Source organism: Rousettus aegyptiacus, unplaced genomic scaffold (genome assembly GCF_014176215.1).
Source record: "Rousettus aegyptiacus isolate mRouAeg1 unplaced genomic scaffold, mRouAeg1.p scaffold_m13_p_15, whole genome shotgun sequence".
Lineage (NCBI taxonomy): Eukaryota > Metazoa > Chordata > Mammalia > Chiroptera > Pteropodidae > Rousettus > Rousettus aegyptiacus.
The window spans coordinates 37529495-37547340 of record NW_023416290.1 but is presented as its reverse complement, the minus strand read 5'-3'; the positions used below and the strand labels follow the sequence as shown (position 1 = coordinate 37547340).

Below are 17846 nucleotides of genomic sequence, written 5' to 3'. Positions count from 1 at the left end.
GCAGCGGGGCTAGACCCACTTTGGGTTTATTTTCCTTTTACTTCTCTGGATCCTTAGGAATAGAATTCCTGGTGACAAAACATATCTCAAGAAGCGAAATCAAGCTTCTTTTTCCAAACAAGTTCTCTTTTTACACAAAGCCATTGCTCACTGCTACGGATTAGATGAATTTACCTCCGTGTGGCTACGTAGCTCAGTAGCACCCCTTGTCAAAGTAGAATGTAAAATACAAAAACACAAATCAAATCTTCTACCACACCTAGGTCCTCAGAATCCCTGAGAATGAACTCCATGAAACTGACCTTTTGGTCACATGTGCTACCAAGGCTGAAAATATTAAAAGACAAACTGAGCAAGATGTTACCTTTTCTAAGGCTTTAGGTTCCTCCCAATTAAAGAAATAAATATTTCATTTATTTTCAGGTTATAATTTCTCTCAATTCCATATGTTGTTTCTATCCTAACTTTATCCCCACTTCCTCAAAATTATATGACACAAATTCAACATAGTTTATTTTCTTTTTTACATTGCAATAACAGCCAAGGAAAATTTATGGTGGTGTTTATAAATTAAGACCTTCCTTATTTTCAGAGTCTCCTTCTTAAATCCCACTTGATACTCTAAGCTTTAGCCTATACCATGCACAGGTTCATCTTCTGCTTCTGCTACTGCTGCTGCTTCCCACAAAAACACATGAGATAGTTTGGAACCTTTTCAAAAATACATAATCATTAATAAGGTGCAAAAAAGAGCAACATATTTGGCCTAGAACCAATTAAAAATATTTATGCACGCAATAATCTGGAGAAAAATAGCAGGCATCTTAAATCACTGAGAAGGTAAAACACTGAACATGAGTGAATGATGACCTATTTCAGGAAGATCAGGACAAAATTTCTGAACTTAGAAAAACAACATCATGAAGATAAACTTATTTTTGCATACATTTTTTTAAATAACAGGGCATGTAATAGTGCATTAAATTTTTAATAGATCTTTTATCTAAAACCAAACTATCATACGCTTTTAATCTGATTTTAATAACGTAGCCATGACCTATGCTGAGAATAGAGAAGTACTAAAAGGCAATCTATTTCTTCTCTCTCTCTCTCTCTCTCTCTCCCCTCCCCCATCTCCTCTAAAGTAAAAGAGCTTAATCTTCCCTTGAGTGTTCACTTTTGGCATAGTCTCGTATTAGGTTTAAGAAGGACAATAGAACAAAATATCAATATAGCTATTCTCTATGACAGTAATATCTGAATTAGAAGATAGATAATAAAATATTTTATCAATTTTCCCCATCTCTTATCTTTTCTTCCCAACTCCCAACAGGTGAGCAATTTAAAACTTAATTAGAATAACAATATATACATGACTATTTGCTACCCCCCTGCTACAGTATTATTGTTAGTAACAATACTGATAGTGGTATGGAAATAAGGAAACCTATACCCTGCTCCAACTCCCACTCCTAAATCCCAGAGGAAAGCATCCTCAATAATTTTTTCACACATTTTTTGTGAAAAAAAATATAAACATATATGTATCCATTCTTTTGTCTTTTTAAATACAAGTAGGAAGATGTCATACTGAAATACTTTTTTTTTACTTTATGTCTTTGAGGTATTTTCATTTCAGCATGGACACATCTGCATTATTTTTTATGACATGAATTACATGGAGAGTTGTACCATAATTTTATTTAACCCATTCTTATTAATGGACATTTAGATAATTTCTATTTTTTTACTATTATAAACCATATTAGAATGAGTACATATATAAGTGTTTCTATGGGATATGTAGAATTGCTGAGTCAAAGGGCATTTTGGTAGTTTAATTGCTATAAAATGCCAAGTTGTCTATCAAAGAGGCTGCAAGATTTGGCAATCCCAGTTACAATGACTCTGCCTACTTGATGCTGAACATTTATCCTCCCCTATTTTCAGTTATAAAACTAGGCTAATACATTTGAATGAATGGAAAGCTACTACCAGAGACAATCTCATGAGTTAAGCACAGATTCTATTAAATAGATACTGAAACTGGTCTGTTCATTTATTTTTGCATACATTGTCTCGCCTCGATAAAATATTCATACTAAACTACTGCAAACACTGAGCGATTGTTTTATCCATGAGCTACAATGGTGTTATTAAATCGACATTTAAAAGTTAAAGAATAGTCTACAGCCAAGCCCAATCCTGTCTGATCTCGGAAGCTAAGTAGGGTTGGGCTTGGTTAGTACTTAGATGGGAGACCACCTAGGAAGTAAAAAAATAAAAAAATAGGGACTATAAGCTGACAAGGCCCTTGCAATCTTTGAGGCCAACCAAGGGTTGCCTCACCTAAAAAAATAAATAAATAAATAAATAAATAAATAAATAAATAAATAAATAAATAAATAAAAGAGAGTAGTACACAGTCTAAGGTTGAATGAGAGATGACAAATAATTATTAAATTTAACAAAATGAAAGTTGACTAAAACCCATTGTCAGCTCACAAGTTTCTTCTCCTCTCCTATTACTCAATTATAATTTGGTGAAGCCATGTAATTATTAAACGAATTCAAAACACACTAATCAAGCTCTCGTTTTTCAAAAATCTGCAATGAATGGATGAGTTCAAGTTCCTTAACTTGGCATACAAAGCTTTTTAAAACTCTGATTCCAAATCATCTCTCAAGCTCCATTCCATTACTCTTTTCCATGTGTTTTCAACTTTGATCGCTACTACTCACTGGACCTCGAAAAAGCCATGTTCTTTATTGCCATTTTGCTCTTGGCCAAGTTGATGATCATGCCAAGATGCCATTCCCTCTTGTCCTGAATAGATCTCCTACTCATCCTTCAAAAAACCTAGCTTAAGTAAAACCTCATCCGAGAGGCTTATCCCAACTCACCAAAGCATCTTTGTGCCCACATGATGTTATACCTCCATCTATCATGAATATATCATAGTGTACAGTAATTATACCTTTCTCCTTCACAATCGAATGTGCTACCTGAGGGCAGAGACCATAGTTTGTTCATTTTTGTATTCTTACCTCCCTACAGCTTAACATGGGAAATATAATTGGTACTTACTATATGCCTGTTTAATGACTTTTGAATGAGGAAATAGGAGTTCATTTCATCTGAATTTAAGGCATGAGGATAACTTTTTTTCTCGGGTGGAAAATTGTAAAACCACCTTTGTTAAAAGATATACCACAGGAAATGATGTCTATTTTTTTAAATTGTTCATTCATTCATCGAGCTGATATTCTTTGAGAGTTTACTATATGCCAGGGAGTCTCCTAGCAACTGGAGATACAGAAGTCAACAAGACCAGGTCCTACCTGTTGGGCTTAGAGTCTAGTGAGAAATCATTTAACAAACTGGTAGATATACTAACAAATACATAAAGATAATATCAGAAAAATGTCACCATAATGAAAATAAAATAGGATAATGGGCTAGAGAGCAAATTGAGGCATGTAAGGGGACAGAAAACTCTAAATAGGGGCTAAAGGATGCTTTTCTGAAGAGTTGCAGGTGACACGAGAAGTGAATGATAAAAAACTAGAAATAGCTAGGAAATCTAGGGAAATGACATTATAGGAAGAGGAGCAGCTTGGCATGTTCAAGGAACAAAAAGGAGGTAAGAGCGAAATTTAATGAACGTGGAGGTTTATGGGGGCAGCCTGGGCAGGGACGGAGAAGGGGAGTGGCACAACCCGATGGTATAACTGATGATCATATCAGCAGAGAAGGCAGGAACAGACCATAGGGGATGCTACAGGCCATGATGAAAAAGGTATTAATTGTGAAGAACATCTACTGGACAATGTGAAACAGAAGGCATCAAGTTCTGCTTTTATGTTTTTGAAAAAAATAATTTGGCAAATAAAAATAAAACGGTTCCTATTTTATATGGTAATGTTTTAAATGAAACAAGTGATCGTATAGATGCCTACACAGAAAGATTTTTAGAGTGGTCTTGAAGTTTTGATAGGAGTGAGGCCCACTGAATAGCTCATGAAAATCTGTTTCTAGAAAAATTCTTGAATGCACAGAATTTCATAAAACTCTTCAAAGCCTGAGAATCTCAGGCTAAAAATTCTTGATTTGTTAATAGTTAATGAAGTTTTCTTTCTTAGGATAATAAGAACAATATACAATCAACATCTGTTTTACCTTTTGTAATACCTAAAAGATTATTTCTCAATATAAAGAATACTGATATTAGCCAGTGTAGAAAAAAAAAAATCTCTAAAGATCCTTCTTAGTAATATCCCATATCTGAACCCTACTGTTCTACTTCCTTCAAAATGTAAACTTCCCAAATAAGAGTTAAAAAAAAAAAAAACATCAAAGTGACCGTTAGACTAATTGTCCAGCCACTCCATCTCAAACTCGCACTCTTCCTTAAATTAAATTTCCAAAGCCATAGAACTAATCAAGAAATTACTGTTTAGCTGACCAAATAGCTAGCTGATTGTTACTTTTCACTTATAGGGACTGTTGTTCTTAATTTTTTGTGTGATGTGACATCTTTTTCATTTGTCAACTCTAATTTTTCTCAATGTATAGATATTTTTCAAACACAGCTTACCCATATGCAAAAAAAAAAAACACATATGCAGTTCAAAACCATGTGGAATAACAGAAACAAAGAAACAAGAAAGAAATATTAAAGGCACAAAGGGGTTGAAAAGGAAGTATTAAACAATTTATGGTATTGTGTCTGTGCGTGTGCGTGTGTGTACACAGAAAAGCAAACTAATAAACTTTAGAGAGCTGCTCATGGATACTCAGAAAAACCTCAAAATACTATCAGAGTAATTTGTATTTGACAACTGTTACACCACCTTCATTTTTACTGAATAACTGAGAAATATATCACAGACTTAGACAGCAACTGTGCAAGAGAAATCCATACGTGTTCTCTTTTCCCTGATACCACAAAAGTGTTGGCCATTATTAGCTGCCACAGTAAATGGTACTACTAGTCTCCCATCAGTAACATGACCATCAGAACAGGATCAGCAAAATGCCTCTTTTCCCTGAGAGCTCTTTTTTGCAAAAGATTTTGTCATCTTACCTTAAATAAAGATTCCTCTTATTCCTGAAATAAATTAGACAGACAGACAGAGAGATAGTTTTGTTCCATATAAAGGTATGTGGAAAAACTAGGTCATTTTCTTATGGCACCTTTCTTGGAAATATTATTAATCACTGCTGAAATGACCATCAGCCCCCTTCTCTGATCACTTATTGCGAGTACCACTTCAGGTTTTGGAGCAAGTGCTTTCATACAGTATTCCACTTATACTATCAGCAATGCAGCACCTTGCAGAATTCATCTTGCTGATATTAAGCCTATAGCATTAGCTGAGACCCAACTATCCTTTGGATCCTTAAAACTCAGAGAAAAGCAAAACATTCCAAAGGATTTCCAGAGAATATCAAACTTTCCTAATCTAAATTCAAATTCAAGCTGTCTACATTCCAATACTGTAACAATCGTACTAACTTTCATGGCTAACACTGGAAAATATTTTATTGTAAAACTAGCTATTCTGGTTTTCTTTCTCACTTCCTTTTCTTCCAGTCTCTCCTTTCTTTCCTTTCTTCTTTCCCTCCTTCCTTCTATCCCTCCTCTTTCTCTCTCTTTCCTTTTTCCTTCCTGCTCTTCTTCTAAGAATATTTATCCTATTATGTTCAAACTCAAAAGTCATCTATAATGTTGTCCTGTAGTAACATATAAGCTATCTAACTCAAATATTTTTAAGATGATTTTAATATGTGTCAAGAATGTTGTATTTTCCATGATTAAAATACGAAGAAACATTCTGATAATCATATCACCAGCAAGATTAAAGGTCATCAAATTACATCATAATCATTCACTAACCACAGACCTTATAAAAAATGAAATAACTCTCATAGTGCCAACCAAGCTGTTCCTAAATTCAGACATAGCTGAACTATGTACTAGAATATTTTTTCACCTAAGCTTCTCATAATCTATAATACTCAAATACCTGGATGTAAAACTCTATATCGACCTATTTCATCATTTTCCCCCTCAAGAAATCTATATTCCTCCATAAAAGGTACTTTTCAATACTAAGTTTAGCCAGTTTATACGTTAGGATTCTTTTTTACCTCATAAGATTATAAGATATATGAAAATCATTATAAATTGCAAGATATCACATAAAATATTATATACCTATTAAATAAGCATATGCCCTTCCCTCTTGTGACATAAATGATGTAAACGCGTTAAAAAAAAAAAAACAGGAAGGTAGTCACAGATTTGTTTGTAGACTGAATCTTCATGCCTTTAAGTGACTATCAAATGTTAGGGCCTGGACCTAAAAGAGAAAGAATGAAATATTAATAATGTCCCACCTTGTGGGAGCTCAGCATTACTTGACACTACACAGAAACTGACCTTTTTGTCCTTCAGGCTTGCCTACCAGGCCCCATCTTCTATCGCAAAAGCCAAATCATCTGATCCCAAACTAACTGTCAACTGCCTGTGATGGTGGGGAAGCCAGACATCAATCAATCAGGTTTTATCAGACGCTCTCTTCGTTTCTCTGTTGTGCTCATCTTATCATCTGACCCAGTTGTAGCCCTGACTTCAGAAGCTTAAGCAACTTGATGACAAAATATGCGCCTGTTTGTCCAAGATGCACCTTGTTAAGAAGTGGGGTGATATTTTTAGCAGCTACCTAATATATTTGCAAATGAACTCTTGAATATTTCAGATTTAGACAAGCCCCATGTTGGTCAGGCTCCCCTGCAGATTGAGTCTGCTCTTGGCTGTGTGAGCATTTAGGTACAAGCCAGATGTCAATGGAAAATGTGGTTATTTATGTCAATGTAGGCAGAAAGGTTATCAAAATGAGAATTTTAGGATGTTACTTCAAGAAGAGAAAGAAGATCTAATTGATAAATGCGCACAATACAAATTCAGACAGTTTTATCCCAAATGAAGAAAAATAACAGAAAATTAAAACCCTTTCTATCTTTTCATATTGACTAGAGTCTTGGAAGAAAAAAATATTTAAACCATCAGCACTGTTGGCGAATCCATGTTAGCTGGTTCATTGCTTTCCTGAGGAATATACAGAATATCCTCCTCTACATGACCTAATTAGGTGAGACAATTGTGACATGGATTATGAATTTGAATTTTTTTAATTCAAAGTAAATATCTGTTACATAACTTTTACACAAAAGTGAAATGAGCAAAATACACACATATTTTGTGGATATAAGTACTCTTTGTTCACATAAATGGCTGTCTACTTGCTTAACTTAGTCTTCCTTTTTTGCCGGGAGTAATTACTTAAATTTTTAGATTTTCTTTAAAATCAAAACAACTTTCATGATAAATATAAGATTTCCATTTATAGGCAATATTGTCTAGATGCTATCCATCTCTTATTAAATCTTCACTTAACTATATTATGAAAGACTTCTGAAAGCAGCATAAAATTTATCCACAGAATTTATTCACATAAATACATATTTAATCATATAAGTGCGGGCTATAAAACACCACGAAGTATTACAGATATTTTGACATGAATGAAAGTACACACCGTGCAAATTAATTTGTACACAATGAGAAACTAGGAAAATAATTTGCGCTTCTTTCTAAAACATTCCCACTGAATTCACAGAGTTTTATAAAAAAATGCATTTGAACTTCTCAGCATACACAATAAGCAAGACATCTCTGGACACATGGCCATTCACGGTTTGGAGTCACTTAGACATGGGAAACTAAATAAGCTTCTACTTGTGACACAACACTTTTTTTCCCCTTTTATATTTTTAAAAATTCATTTAAATTTTTTTAATACCAAATATACTAAAATTAATCTAAGACACAAACTTTTATCATTAAATTATAGATAATCAGATCTTTGAATTGAACTGTCTGATAATCTTTTTAAAACCACTCTTCCAAATTAGGTAATCTAAATGAAGTAAGCAAGAGGGAAATGAACAACAGTGAGTATATTTATTATTTGATATTATTATTATTTTTAAACCACTTAATTGTATATGATTGTTAGCAACTTTTTGCATTAATTTAGAGGAATTTGGCCCTCAATGGAATCTGAAAACTTACCAACTCGCTATTTTTAATTTCTAATCCCCAGTTTGTTGTAGGCTCAGAGTAATTTCAAAATATACAACTGAGGCAATTTCAAGTCCTTCTTAAAGAGTATACTATCGTTTAATATTTCAAAGGAACAACTAATGAAATTTAAAGCTCCAGATTAATAGGCCATTAAGGACAAATATTTGTCTTTAACTCTAGATTGTGTAATTAATTCTTCGTTCTATTCAAATTTAAAGACTTTTGCGAAGTTTGTAATAAATAAAAGAACTTTAGAGATTAGGGCTGAAAAATCTATGTCTAATAACTAGCTTAAAAGTAATCTTATATATGCAGACATTATATAGATGTCGACTGGTTGAAAATTCTCTTTTATTGTCTCAATAAGAGATGCTCATCAAAGTTTTCCAAATGTAAATTCAAGAAACTCATATCTTCAAAAGAATTTATCTAAGAAGGAAATCAACTGAAAAATAACATTAAATGTATATTTAATAAATATCTATTTAGAGATGATTTTAGATGCATTTTAAATTTTTCTTGAAAATTCTAAATTAACTTTTTAATAGCCTGCAGAAAAGCTGCATATTACAGCTTTTGTATAGGCTATTAAAATTATATATATTTGTGGTAGCCTATATATAAGCTATTATATCATATATATATACACACATATATATGTGATAGTTATTTATGATAAATCCGACATACAAAAAGCCAAATCATGTACAAGGAAACATAAGACTAACACCATTCAATAACTTCTAGCAATTCAAAAGGGTGTACTTTCACAAATAAATAAAACTAAGCTGTCAGTGGCAGATGTCCAGATCAAACGGAGGTCTATTTAATACTAAATATTATACTAGTGCTTCTAATAAACATATTCCTTGTTTTACACCAGTGAGGTATTACAAGAATATTAAATAATAAATAGCATTGCCTTGCAGACTATATAAAGAGGTGACTTTCAGCTATTACATGGACAATGCCTGGAATGAATAAGTAATTATATGGCATTGGTTATAGCTATCAGGCCCTCGGCATTCATGTTCAGTCTCCAAAATCATGAGATACCTATACAGTTTCCACACACAAGAACATGTTAAGTTTATTTATTGCCCACAATCCTAAGAGAAGAGTATATCAGGCACTATTTCTAAATCCAGTTTTTACTCTTTAGCATAACTTTTAAAAAGAATAAAATGAATTTCCAATGATCTGATTTAGAAAAAAAGAATGTTCATTTTAAGTGATCACTGTGTCTTAGGAATAGTAATAAAATAGCATGTCTTTTATTTCCCAGCTTTAGCAACTTATGATCTTTTATCATCTTTGCAAATAGTCTTCAAAGATATCTATCTTTTTAGGGTATTGTTTCAGGATTTTGCATATGAGCAACGAATATTTGTTAATATTAAAATATTCCCATAAACACTTCTTCCTTGAACCTGAATATCTATAGCAAAACTCTCTGTCCTCAGACATGGGACTAATTATCTCACACCCATCCTGAGGCAAAGCTAGTCCTCAAAAGCACTTTTTAAAAACAGTTGCTATTATACTAATAGACCAGGAAAGAAAGGATAAAAGAGAAAAAAAACAGTAGCTTATTTGAACATCTGAAATCTTAACCAAAACAAATTCTACCTAGTAATTATCATATATTCATTTTTAGAAGTATTTGTCAAAAGTATAAATTACTAAGGCTTTAAATAATCCTGACTAAACAATTCTTCTCTACCTTTTCATCATCTCAAAAAGACAGTCTGACAGTAATGTTATGACACCCTCTCAGACAAGCCTCTCGGCATTAATATTTAAATCTTACCTATCCCTTGTGATTGGAATTCAGCCTCTATTCGCAAACAAAAACTAAATCAATGTTCTTAGAGTTCAAACTAGATCCCTAAACAGTTTGCCACTCTCTATGCACAGATAAGATAAACTTTCTTTGACCCAAGAGATGAAGTTGCCATGACGATCAGAGAGTCCACTTTCTATATTGATATTTTGCTGATGTAACAACAAATAGAACCAGATCCTAGTGCCGATAATGGTGATTAATTAATACTAATATTGATCTCTACAAGCAAGAGACAAGGCTATTAACTTGAAGCCTGAAAAGTCAATTGTTACCTGTGGCAGAGATACTAGCAGCTGATTTGGAAGCATAATAAACAAATGTGCTATCTTTATGCTAATACCCTTAAAGAGATAGTCTTTCTAGAACGCCAAATATTGCCAGGTCTGAGCTTATTAATTTAATTGCCTTTCAGTTTTTAAAAATGTAACCTTATTGAATGATACATACTTACCCCTTTATCTACGGTGGAAACATTTTCTGATGTCTGAAATCACAGGACTGCTGCTGCTATTCATTTGGTGAGGGAATGAACTGATAATTTTGCACAGTGGCAGGCGTTGACTTAGACAGGGTTTCAAAAATACCTTCAGTGTTCTGAAATGTCGTACTAGTCCTTCGGAATTAGGCAAGCAGCAAAAACTCCAAGGGAACATGATTTGGATGGAGGATAGGGCTCCAAAGTTACCATATTGCATTAAAAAAGAAAAGTATTCTTGAAAAGTATATTTTATTCCCAGATAAACCTAATTTTAGGTTCTTCACACAATTCAGCCAAACATCAAAAAACTTCCTCTAAATAGTATCACTTTATTTAAAACGTGAATATATGTTATTTTGAAAGAAAGTTCATTTAGGAAGGTGCTTTCTTGAAATGTAAAAATGAAGACTGTAGAATGAGTAAAATTAGTTTATTCATTTAATACCTTTTAAGCAAAACCTACATATCGAAAAGTGAGGAAGTAATTAAAATGAAAGTGGTAAGTCCATTCTTGATTTGCACTGGTTATCAGGAAAAGCAAAAATATCAATATTTGAAATCCATATATCTAGTCCCAAACATCTCAATACAGCAAACATATTAGCTATATTAGCTTTTACCTGTTCTCTCAAAACTTTATCCAGTGATAACAACTAATAGCAAAATGGACTAATTAGAGTTTCATTTTTTTTCATGCAAAGGAAGACCTAATTAGTCCTTAAATAGCTCTTAAACAGTAGAAATAACATGGATGAGAGGCCTTGAATCACTCATGAACAGGGGAAGTGAGTTATCTTAACTATAACACAAAGTTAAATAACTTAATTCACACTACTATGTAGGCGGAACATAAATACAGATATAAACTAGACAATTGATATAGTCAATGAGTATCTTGATACCCACAGTTACCCAGAAACAAATTGACATGTAAATCTTTGCATTAAATATATAATGAATTTTAAATTAGTAGAATATAAAACTCAGAAGCAAATCATCTAATTACACTGTTTTCTTTTACAATTTAATAGCACCAACTTAAATAATATTTGACAAGATATATCATATTTCCTATGCCTATATTTAAATAGATCAGGAAATAAAATTCTAATTTACAAAGACTTATTGGTAATCTTTTGATGTATAAAATGAACACTGATCTCTTATGTGAAATTCAGAGATGCTTACACTCCCTTTAATTGAATCAATACAATTACATTATTCCTAAGGTACTGAACTATAGTTTATAGGAAAGTTCAAACTTCTTTGTCTATGTAAAATATATTGTGACATCGGATATCAAAACTCATAGTTTTCCTTACTCTATAATTTTACAAATGAACCACTCTGGAACATTACCATAAGTGGAAAACATAAGAGCTACTCTTTTAGTTCCAAATCATATAGCCAACTTTTAGCCCTAAACTCTTTTACAGCAACTAAGGAGGAAAATCTTACTGCATTCATATTTGCATTGTTGACTACATTGAACTTAAAAATAAAACAAAATGAAAAAATCTGACTTCATGGTTAATGATTTTTCAGAGGTAAACTTTCTCATATTCACCTTAACTCTTAAAACCAGGATTCGAATAGCGTCCATCACAAAACTTGACTATTTTTTTTAATCTCTAAACATTCTTAGATTTCTTTCCAGAAAAAAAATCTACATATCAATAGATTTCAAATTTATAAATCAATTAATTTGTTTATCTTACAATGGGTACCAATCTATTTCATTGATAAATCAACTATTTATACAGAATGCATTTTCCTTTATTTCATGGCTAGTGTAAAAATAGGTTTTCCAAAATGTTACTAAGCCAAAACACATAGACAATAAAATCTGTATCATGAGACATATCATAAACCACAGAGAAAGGTTTATTTTTTAAAGTTATATTTAGTTATTGCTAAAATTCAGCTGAATGAGTAATTTGTTTAAAAGCAAAAACCTGTTAATGTTTGGCAGGTAAAAAGCAAAGCACCCTGAGTATAAGAGTGACCAATGTATTTCAAACGTGCCTAGCACTGCCAAACCCCTTTGAAAAATAATAGTATTAATGATAAAGCAGTAAGTAACTCCAAAACTATAGCTTGAACATTACTACAAGAAACACTAATAAAAAAGCTCTACAATAGAACAATGAAAAATAACAATCACTTCTTCAAAAAATATAATTTTTAGATTCTAAAGATGATCCAGTCGGATATTTTCAAAGTGACAAATACTAAGTAACAAATTTAACATGCAACATTCTCATTTAAAAACAATTACTTTATAAATAAAACATTTACTATTATCAACTTCTTTTTAAAAAAATAACAGCATAAAATATTAAAATGGCACTGTCCGAGTTAGGGATTCATACCACCTGAAATTATTAGATCATCTCTAATAATCAAAAGGTAATTTACTCAATATGAACAGATTCCAACTTATGCTATAACCCGTCCACAGAACTGCTAACAAGATGATTCTTAACATGAAACATTTGAGTTTCCAAGTGTATATTAATTCCCAATATCTACTTCACTTTTGAAAAAAAGAAGAAAGAAAGAATTCTGTCTCTCAATTCACCTTTTCATCTTCCTTCACCACAAATTATTTGGCACATGATCTAAACTGAACATTTGTGTTCTACATGTTGGAAAACATCAAGCAATATAAAAGTTTACTGAAACTGTATTTTAAGGATATAAAGAAGAGGGCTTTTTCTTAATCTTATATGAAAATAAAGTCTTCGAATGTCTTTCCTTCCCTTTCAACCTCTACAGTAACTACTAGGTAGCATTTGCAAAAAAAAATAATAATAAATATTTTCTGCACCCATAGCCAATACACTTAAGTATGACTTAAGTGGGGACTCACAGGGCAGTAAATACATTACTAGAGACAACAGCTTAAAGAAGAAAATAACAGTAAAACTGCACGCACAACACGTTTACTAATCATAAAGAGATGCATTGGTAAGAGAAAAAAAATCATCATTTCTGTCATAAATTTTGCAGTGCAGCCCCAGAATGGAGAACAATCTGGGCAATTTATTGGCATATTGGCAGGAGGTGATAAGGCTAAAAACAACAACAGCGAGCAGCTGTGCGAGGAGGAGATGGGCTGATAGCATGATATGGCTCCCACACCAAACACCTCCCGTCCTATCAGGGCTTTTTATCAAACCAGGATTACAATAATAGCTTAGGAGAAAAAGCTTCTGAGGGGAGGGCAGAAAATATAGTCTTGGAATAGGAAAGAAAAAAAAATCTGAATTTTGGGACAAAACATGGGGGCAAAATACATAATTTATCACTGTATTATCAGGAAATCCAGGCAGTCTAATCAAGGAGCACTGAGTGACTATTTTTTGCCTTATCATCCAAAGTGGTGGAAACGGAGAAGGAATTATCAGGCTTCTGCAGATTGCTGGGCTGGAATTTTAATGGTAATAATCGGGTTTCTGATGGTATATCTTCTCTGCTTATCTTTCCCATTATCTCCTCTTATCTGGCCAGTCATCATAGCAAATTAATGGTGCTCTTTCAGCGTCGCCTTTTTATCGCTGCCCGGAGAGCACCCAAGGGGAAAGAATAAGCAAAATATTAAAATACTGCATAAATCACAATTTTAGATAGCAGGGAACTGTACGCAGTAAAAGAAAAAAAACTGTGCCCAACAACCTTTTTGTCCTTTAAATTGACTGTCTACAGAGTTTCTGCTATAAGCTGACTTTCGCTTGTCATAGTTGCTCTAAATTGGGTATGTGTTATCAGCAATGCCAAAGATTTATTTTCAGATTCTGGACCTTTCCAAGTTTAAAATGCAGTTTCATTAGTTGCATGAAATTCTATTGTTTCAAAAAGCATCTCTTTATGATATTCTCCAAACTTATATTTGATTCAGAATATCAAAAGCAACAGTGTTACTTGTAATAAATAAAAAGCTGCACTTATAAACTACTAAATTTGGAGGGAGAGACCTATCATAGTAACGACTTAGAGTATCAAGACAAACTTCTCCATCTGCAAAACTGCCACTTACGCCTGGATAGGCAAAAGGAGACAAATGTCGATAGGCTGCAACCAAAATGACATTACAGCTGGTCAAACCACATTTAACTATTCCACTACCACCACTACCCTCCAAAAAAAAGCAGCTGTTAGATAGCACTGCTCTAATATAACAATTCAAAGAGCTTTAAGTTTTCATTTTCCTTAACAGTGCAAGGGGAGAAGCGTGTCCACATTTGCACAGATTATCGCTGTGACCCTATATGGAATCCAATGAACATCTAACATGCATTATATTAATAATACATATGTATGCATATGTATGCAAAGATCACTGTGAACAAATGTGTAAGTATAATATTTGTTCACTTTCGAATGAGAGAACTTTCAAGCATTTTTGATAGTTAATAAATCACAGGTTTCAAATAAGCCACTAAAATGTTTTATGACCTATAACACAAGTGTATCATCAGCAATTAGTTCCAACGCTTTAATCTTCAATTATATGAGGTGGACATAGAAGAATAGAAAAAAAATTTAATGTAGCTAATTGAGAAGATAACAAAGTATTCCCAAGTAGAATCAGATGGTCTTTGTGCCATACAATCAATTAATATTAATTATTTATTAACAACCTAAATGACAGCCCTGCACTAAAAAGCATCTGCATTTAATAATGTGTATAATCATATCTTATACTACACAGTTTTGTACTAGAAAATGCAACATGGAAACAAAGGGACATGTTCAATTTACTACAAAAAAATAAAAGGCAATTAATTGAAACCATGACTAATTATTCTGAAAAAGTACAAGTCTTCAAGAAGGGTATGTCTACTTGATTACAATTGCTTTGAGCCAAAAGTTAAGTCCAGTCTTTGCCTTAACTCAAGTTGCATAGAATAGTAACTTAAAAGAAGAAATTCACTAAATAAAAGCTAGAGTCATGTCTAAGAGACAACGATTGTACAAGGATATAAAGATCTAAATATTTAACTGTAGCAACCTGCTTATAACAGGGACCCCATTTCGCGTTGGATAAGTTCATTGATACGATTTATTTTTAAAATATGCCAATTAAATTTTTCAACATTTTGGGGCGGGGAAAGTGTAAATAATCAAAGGGGAAGGGATTCTATGATAGCCTTATCCTAAAATTACACGATAATCAGTTTTAGACTACAGTTGTCCGACTTTAAATAACACGAAGAAATGGGCACACCACAAGGCTGGCAAAAACAATAAACTAATGAGGCCGTTTCTCCTTTTCGGCCAAAGCGTTGAAGAAATGTCGCAGGGCAACAAAACACCCCTGGAGGAACTGTCCCCCAGACAAGAAAAGTTGACTGAGTTGAGCTCTGTGGGTGTGTGCGTTTCAGGCAGGTGCCTCTTGCCCCGCCGTGTCCTCTAAGCGCCACCCAGGCCCTCAGGGGCTCTGGAGCTGCAGGTCACGCTCTCTCCTGCTCGCCCGCTGCCTCGAACTCACAGCTTCGGCGCTGGAAGGGACGGGCGGCCCCTCCCAGCAAGGACTCAGCGCGCCTCCCGGGCCAGACGCACACCGAGCCCAGCTCGGCGGAGCGTCCCGGCGACACAGACCAGACGGGCCCGGAGCCCCCGGGCGCGACCTGCCAGCCCCGAGCCGAGCGCCGGCAGGGCGGAGGCGCACGGCCGCCGGCTGCGGAGGCGCGAACTTTTACACCTACTTTTTGTTTCGCTTCGGGTCTGGCGTGGCTCTGGCACCGCCCAGGACCCGGAGACTCAGACGCGGGTTTCCCAGCGCCTGGAGACGCTGCCTCCCTCTCCCCGAGGTCGCCGCCAAGCTTTTCGCATAACTAAGTTGTCCCCCTCGATGCTAAAAGTGGCTCCCAAGAGTAGCACCACGTCAGCCGCAACAACAACGACAACAGCCACGACAATGATAATAATAATAATCGAAATGAGTGGGGCCGCCCGGTGAGGCTCGACGACAAAGCAGCGGTGACCAAGTGCGGGCGGGGGTCGGCATCAGAAGCCCGGGAGCGCGAAGGCTGCACCGCGCCCGAGGGGGCCGCTGGCCGCAGCCTCTCTCCCGGCCGGCGCTCCGGCTGTCTGTCTGCGACTACTTGTCCCTCCGGCTGCTCAGGCAAAGTTTGACAACCCCCGGGGCACCGGGAGCGGATTGCTCCGAGTCTCTCCTCCTTTCCCGCCCCGCGCGCCCCCCTCCCCAGAAATAATCCTCCCAACTCCCGGCCCCGCGTGCAAACTTACGTTTGATCTGCCGGGGTTTGCTCTGCTTTCGCCGGGACATCTCGGCGGCGGCCGCTGCCGCTCGGGCGCCCGCGGTGCGCGCGGTCCCGGCTGCCGCTCGCTCGGCTCCCGCCGCTCCCGCCGCCGCCGCCGCCGCCGGCCAGGCTCGGGCCGCCGCCGGCCGGACTCCAGGTGCCCCGGACGCGCGCGATCCGGGCGCTGGGCTCCTCCGGGAGCCGCGGATCCACGTTTGGAGATGAGCAGGCAAATGAGAAGAGAGAGGGGGGCAGAGAGAGTGTGACAGTGGGGAGAGGAGGGGGAGAGTGGGAGAGCGATTGGGGCGGGGGTGGGGGAGGACGGGAATTTACAAACGAATGGACTGGGAGAGAGAAAAGGGGAAGGGGGGACCCGGAAAAAAGGAAGAGGAGGGAGGGAGAGGAGAGCGAGCGGAGGGGAGAGGAGGCGGAAGGCGCGGGAGGAGGAGCGCGCTCGCTCTCCCCTCTCCCGGGCTTGCGGGGCAGATTCCCGAGCGCCGCCGCCGCCGCCGCTCCGGGCCGCGCAGCTCGCGCTCTGCCGCGGGAGGTGGCGAGGCGCGGGAGGGAGGGGCGCGCCGGGGCTGTGGGGAGGGGAGACTATTCCATCAGCCAAAGGAGGATTGGCTGCATCTAAAGCCAGTCCGGATGCACACCAGGGCCCCGGCCTAGGTCGGGTGGGGTGCAGAGGAGCGCGGTGGGAGGTTGGGGGCTAAGAGGCGTTGGGAGGGCTTAGAGGGCGGCCGCGTTCTGCAGTTGTCACCGCGTCAGCTCCAGGCATCTGCCAGAGCACCCCTCCTGGCAACTTCTTCCAACAGCCCCCTCCGATGGACCCCAAATCGCCTCTCTCACGCCTCGCCTATCCGGCGGGGCACAAAGAAATCTCAGTCTCCATAAACTTTGTGCTTCTAGTTATGCAGCCCCCTCCCCTAGCCTCCACCCCCGCCTTTCCAGCTTCTTGGCAGGAAGGTTAGGCCACTGGCGAAATCCTCGGCGAGAGCCAGCTGATCACAAATGCCAACTGTGTGTCTTGGGGCCAGTTAAGTCCTCTCATCTGCCCAGGCTCTCAGGAGACCGTTTCATTGCTCTCAAGGTTCCCAGGA

General features: G+C 36.7%; 1 protein-coding gene across 2 annotated transcripts in view; it reads right to left on the bottom strand.

Moving 5' to 3' along the window:
* The window catches only part of ZFPM2 (zinc finger protein, FOG family member 2), a 418253-nt gene extending 400966 nt beyond the window's left edge, over positions 1-17287 (bottom strand). The window contains exon 1 of one of the 2 annotated variants that reach the window (XM_036232969.1): positions 16733-17287. In XM_036232969.1, the coding sequence (XP_036088862.1) occupies positions 16733-16772 (40 nt within the window). In that variant the 5' untranslated portion in view covers positions 16773-17287. The remainder of the gene's footprint in view (positions 1-16732) is intronic. The other variant, XM_016147454.2, reaches the window with a different exon arrangement.
* Between the last annotated feature and the right edge of the window lie 559 nt (positions 17288-17846).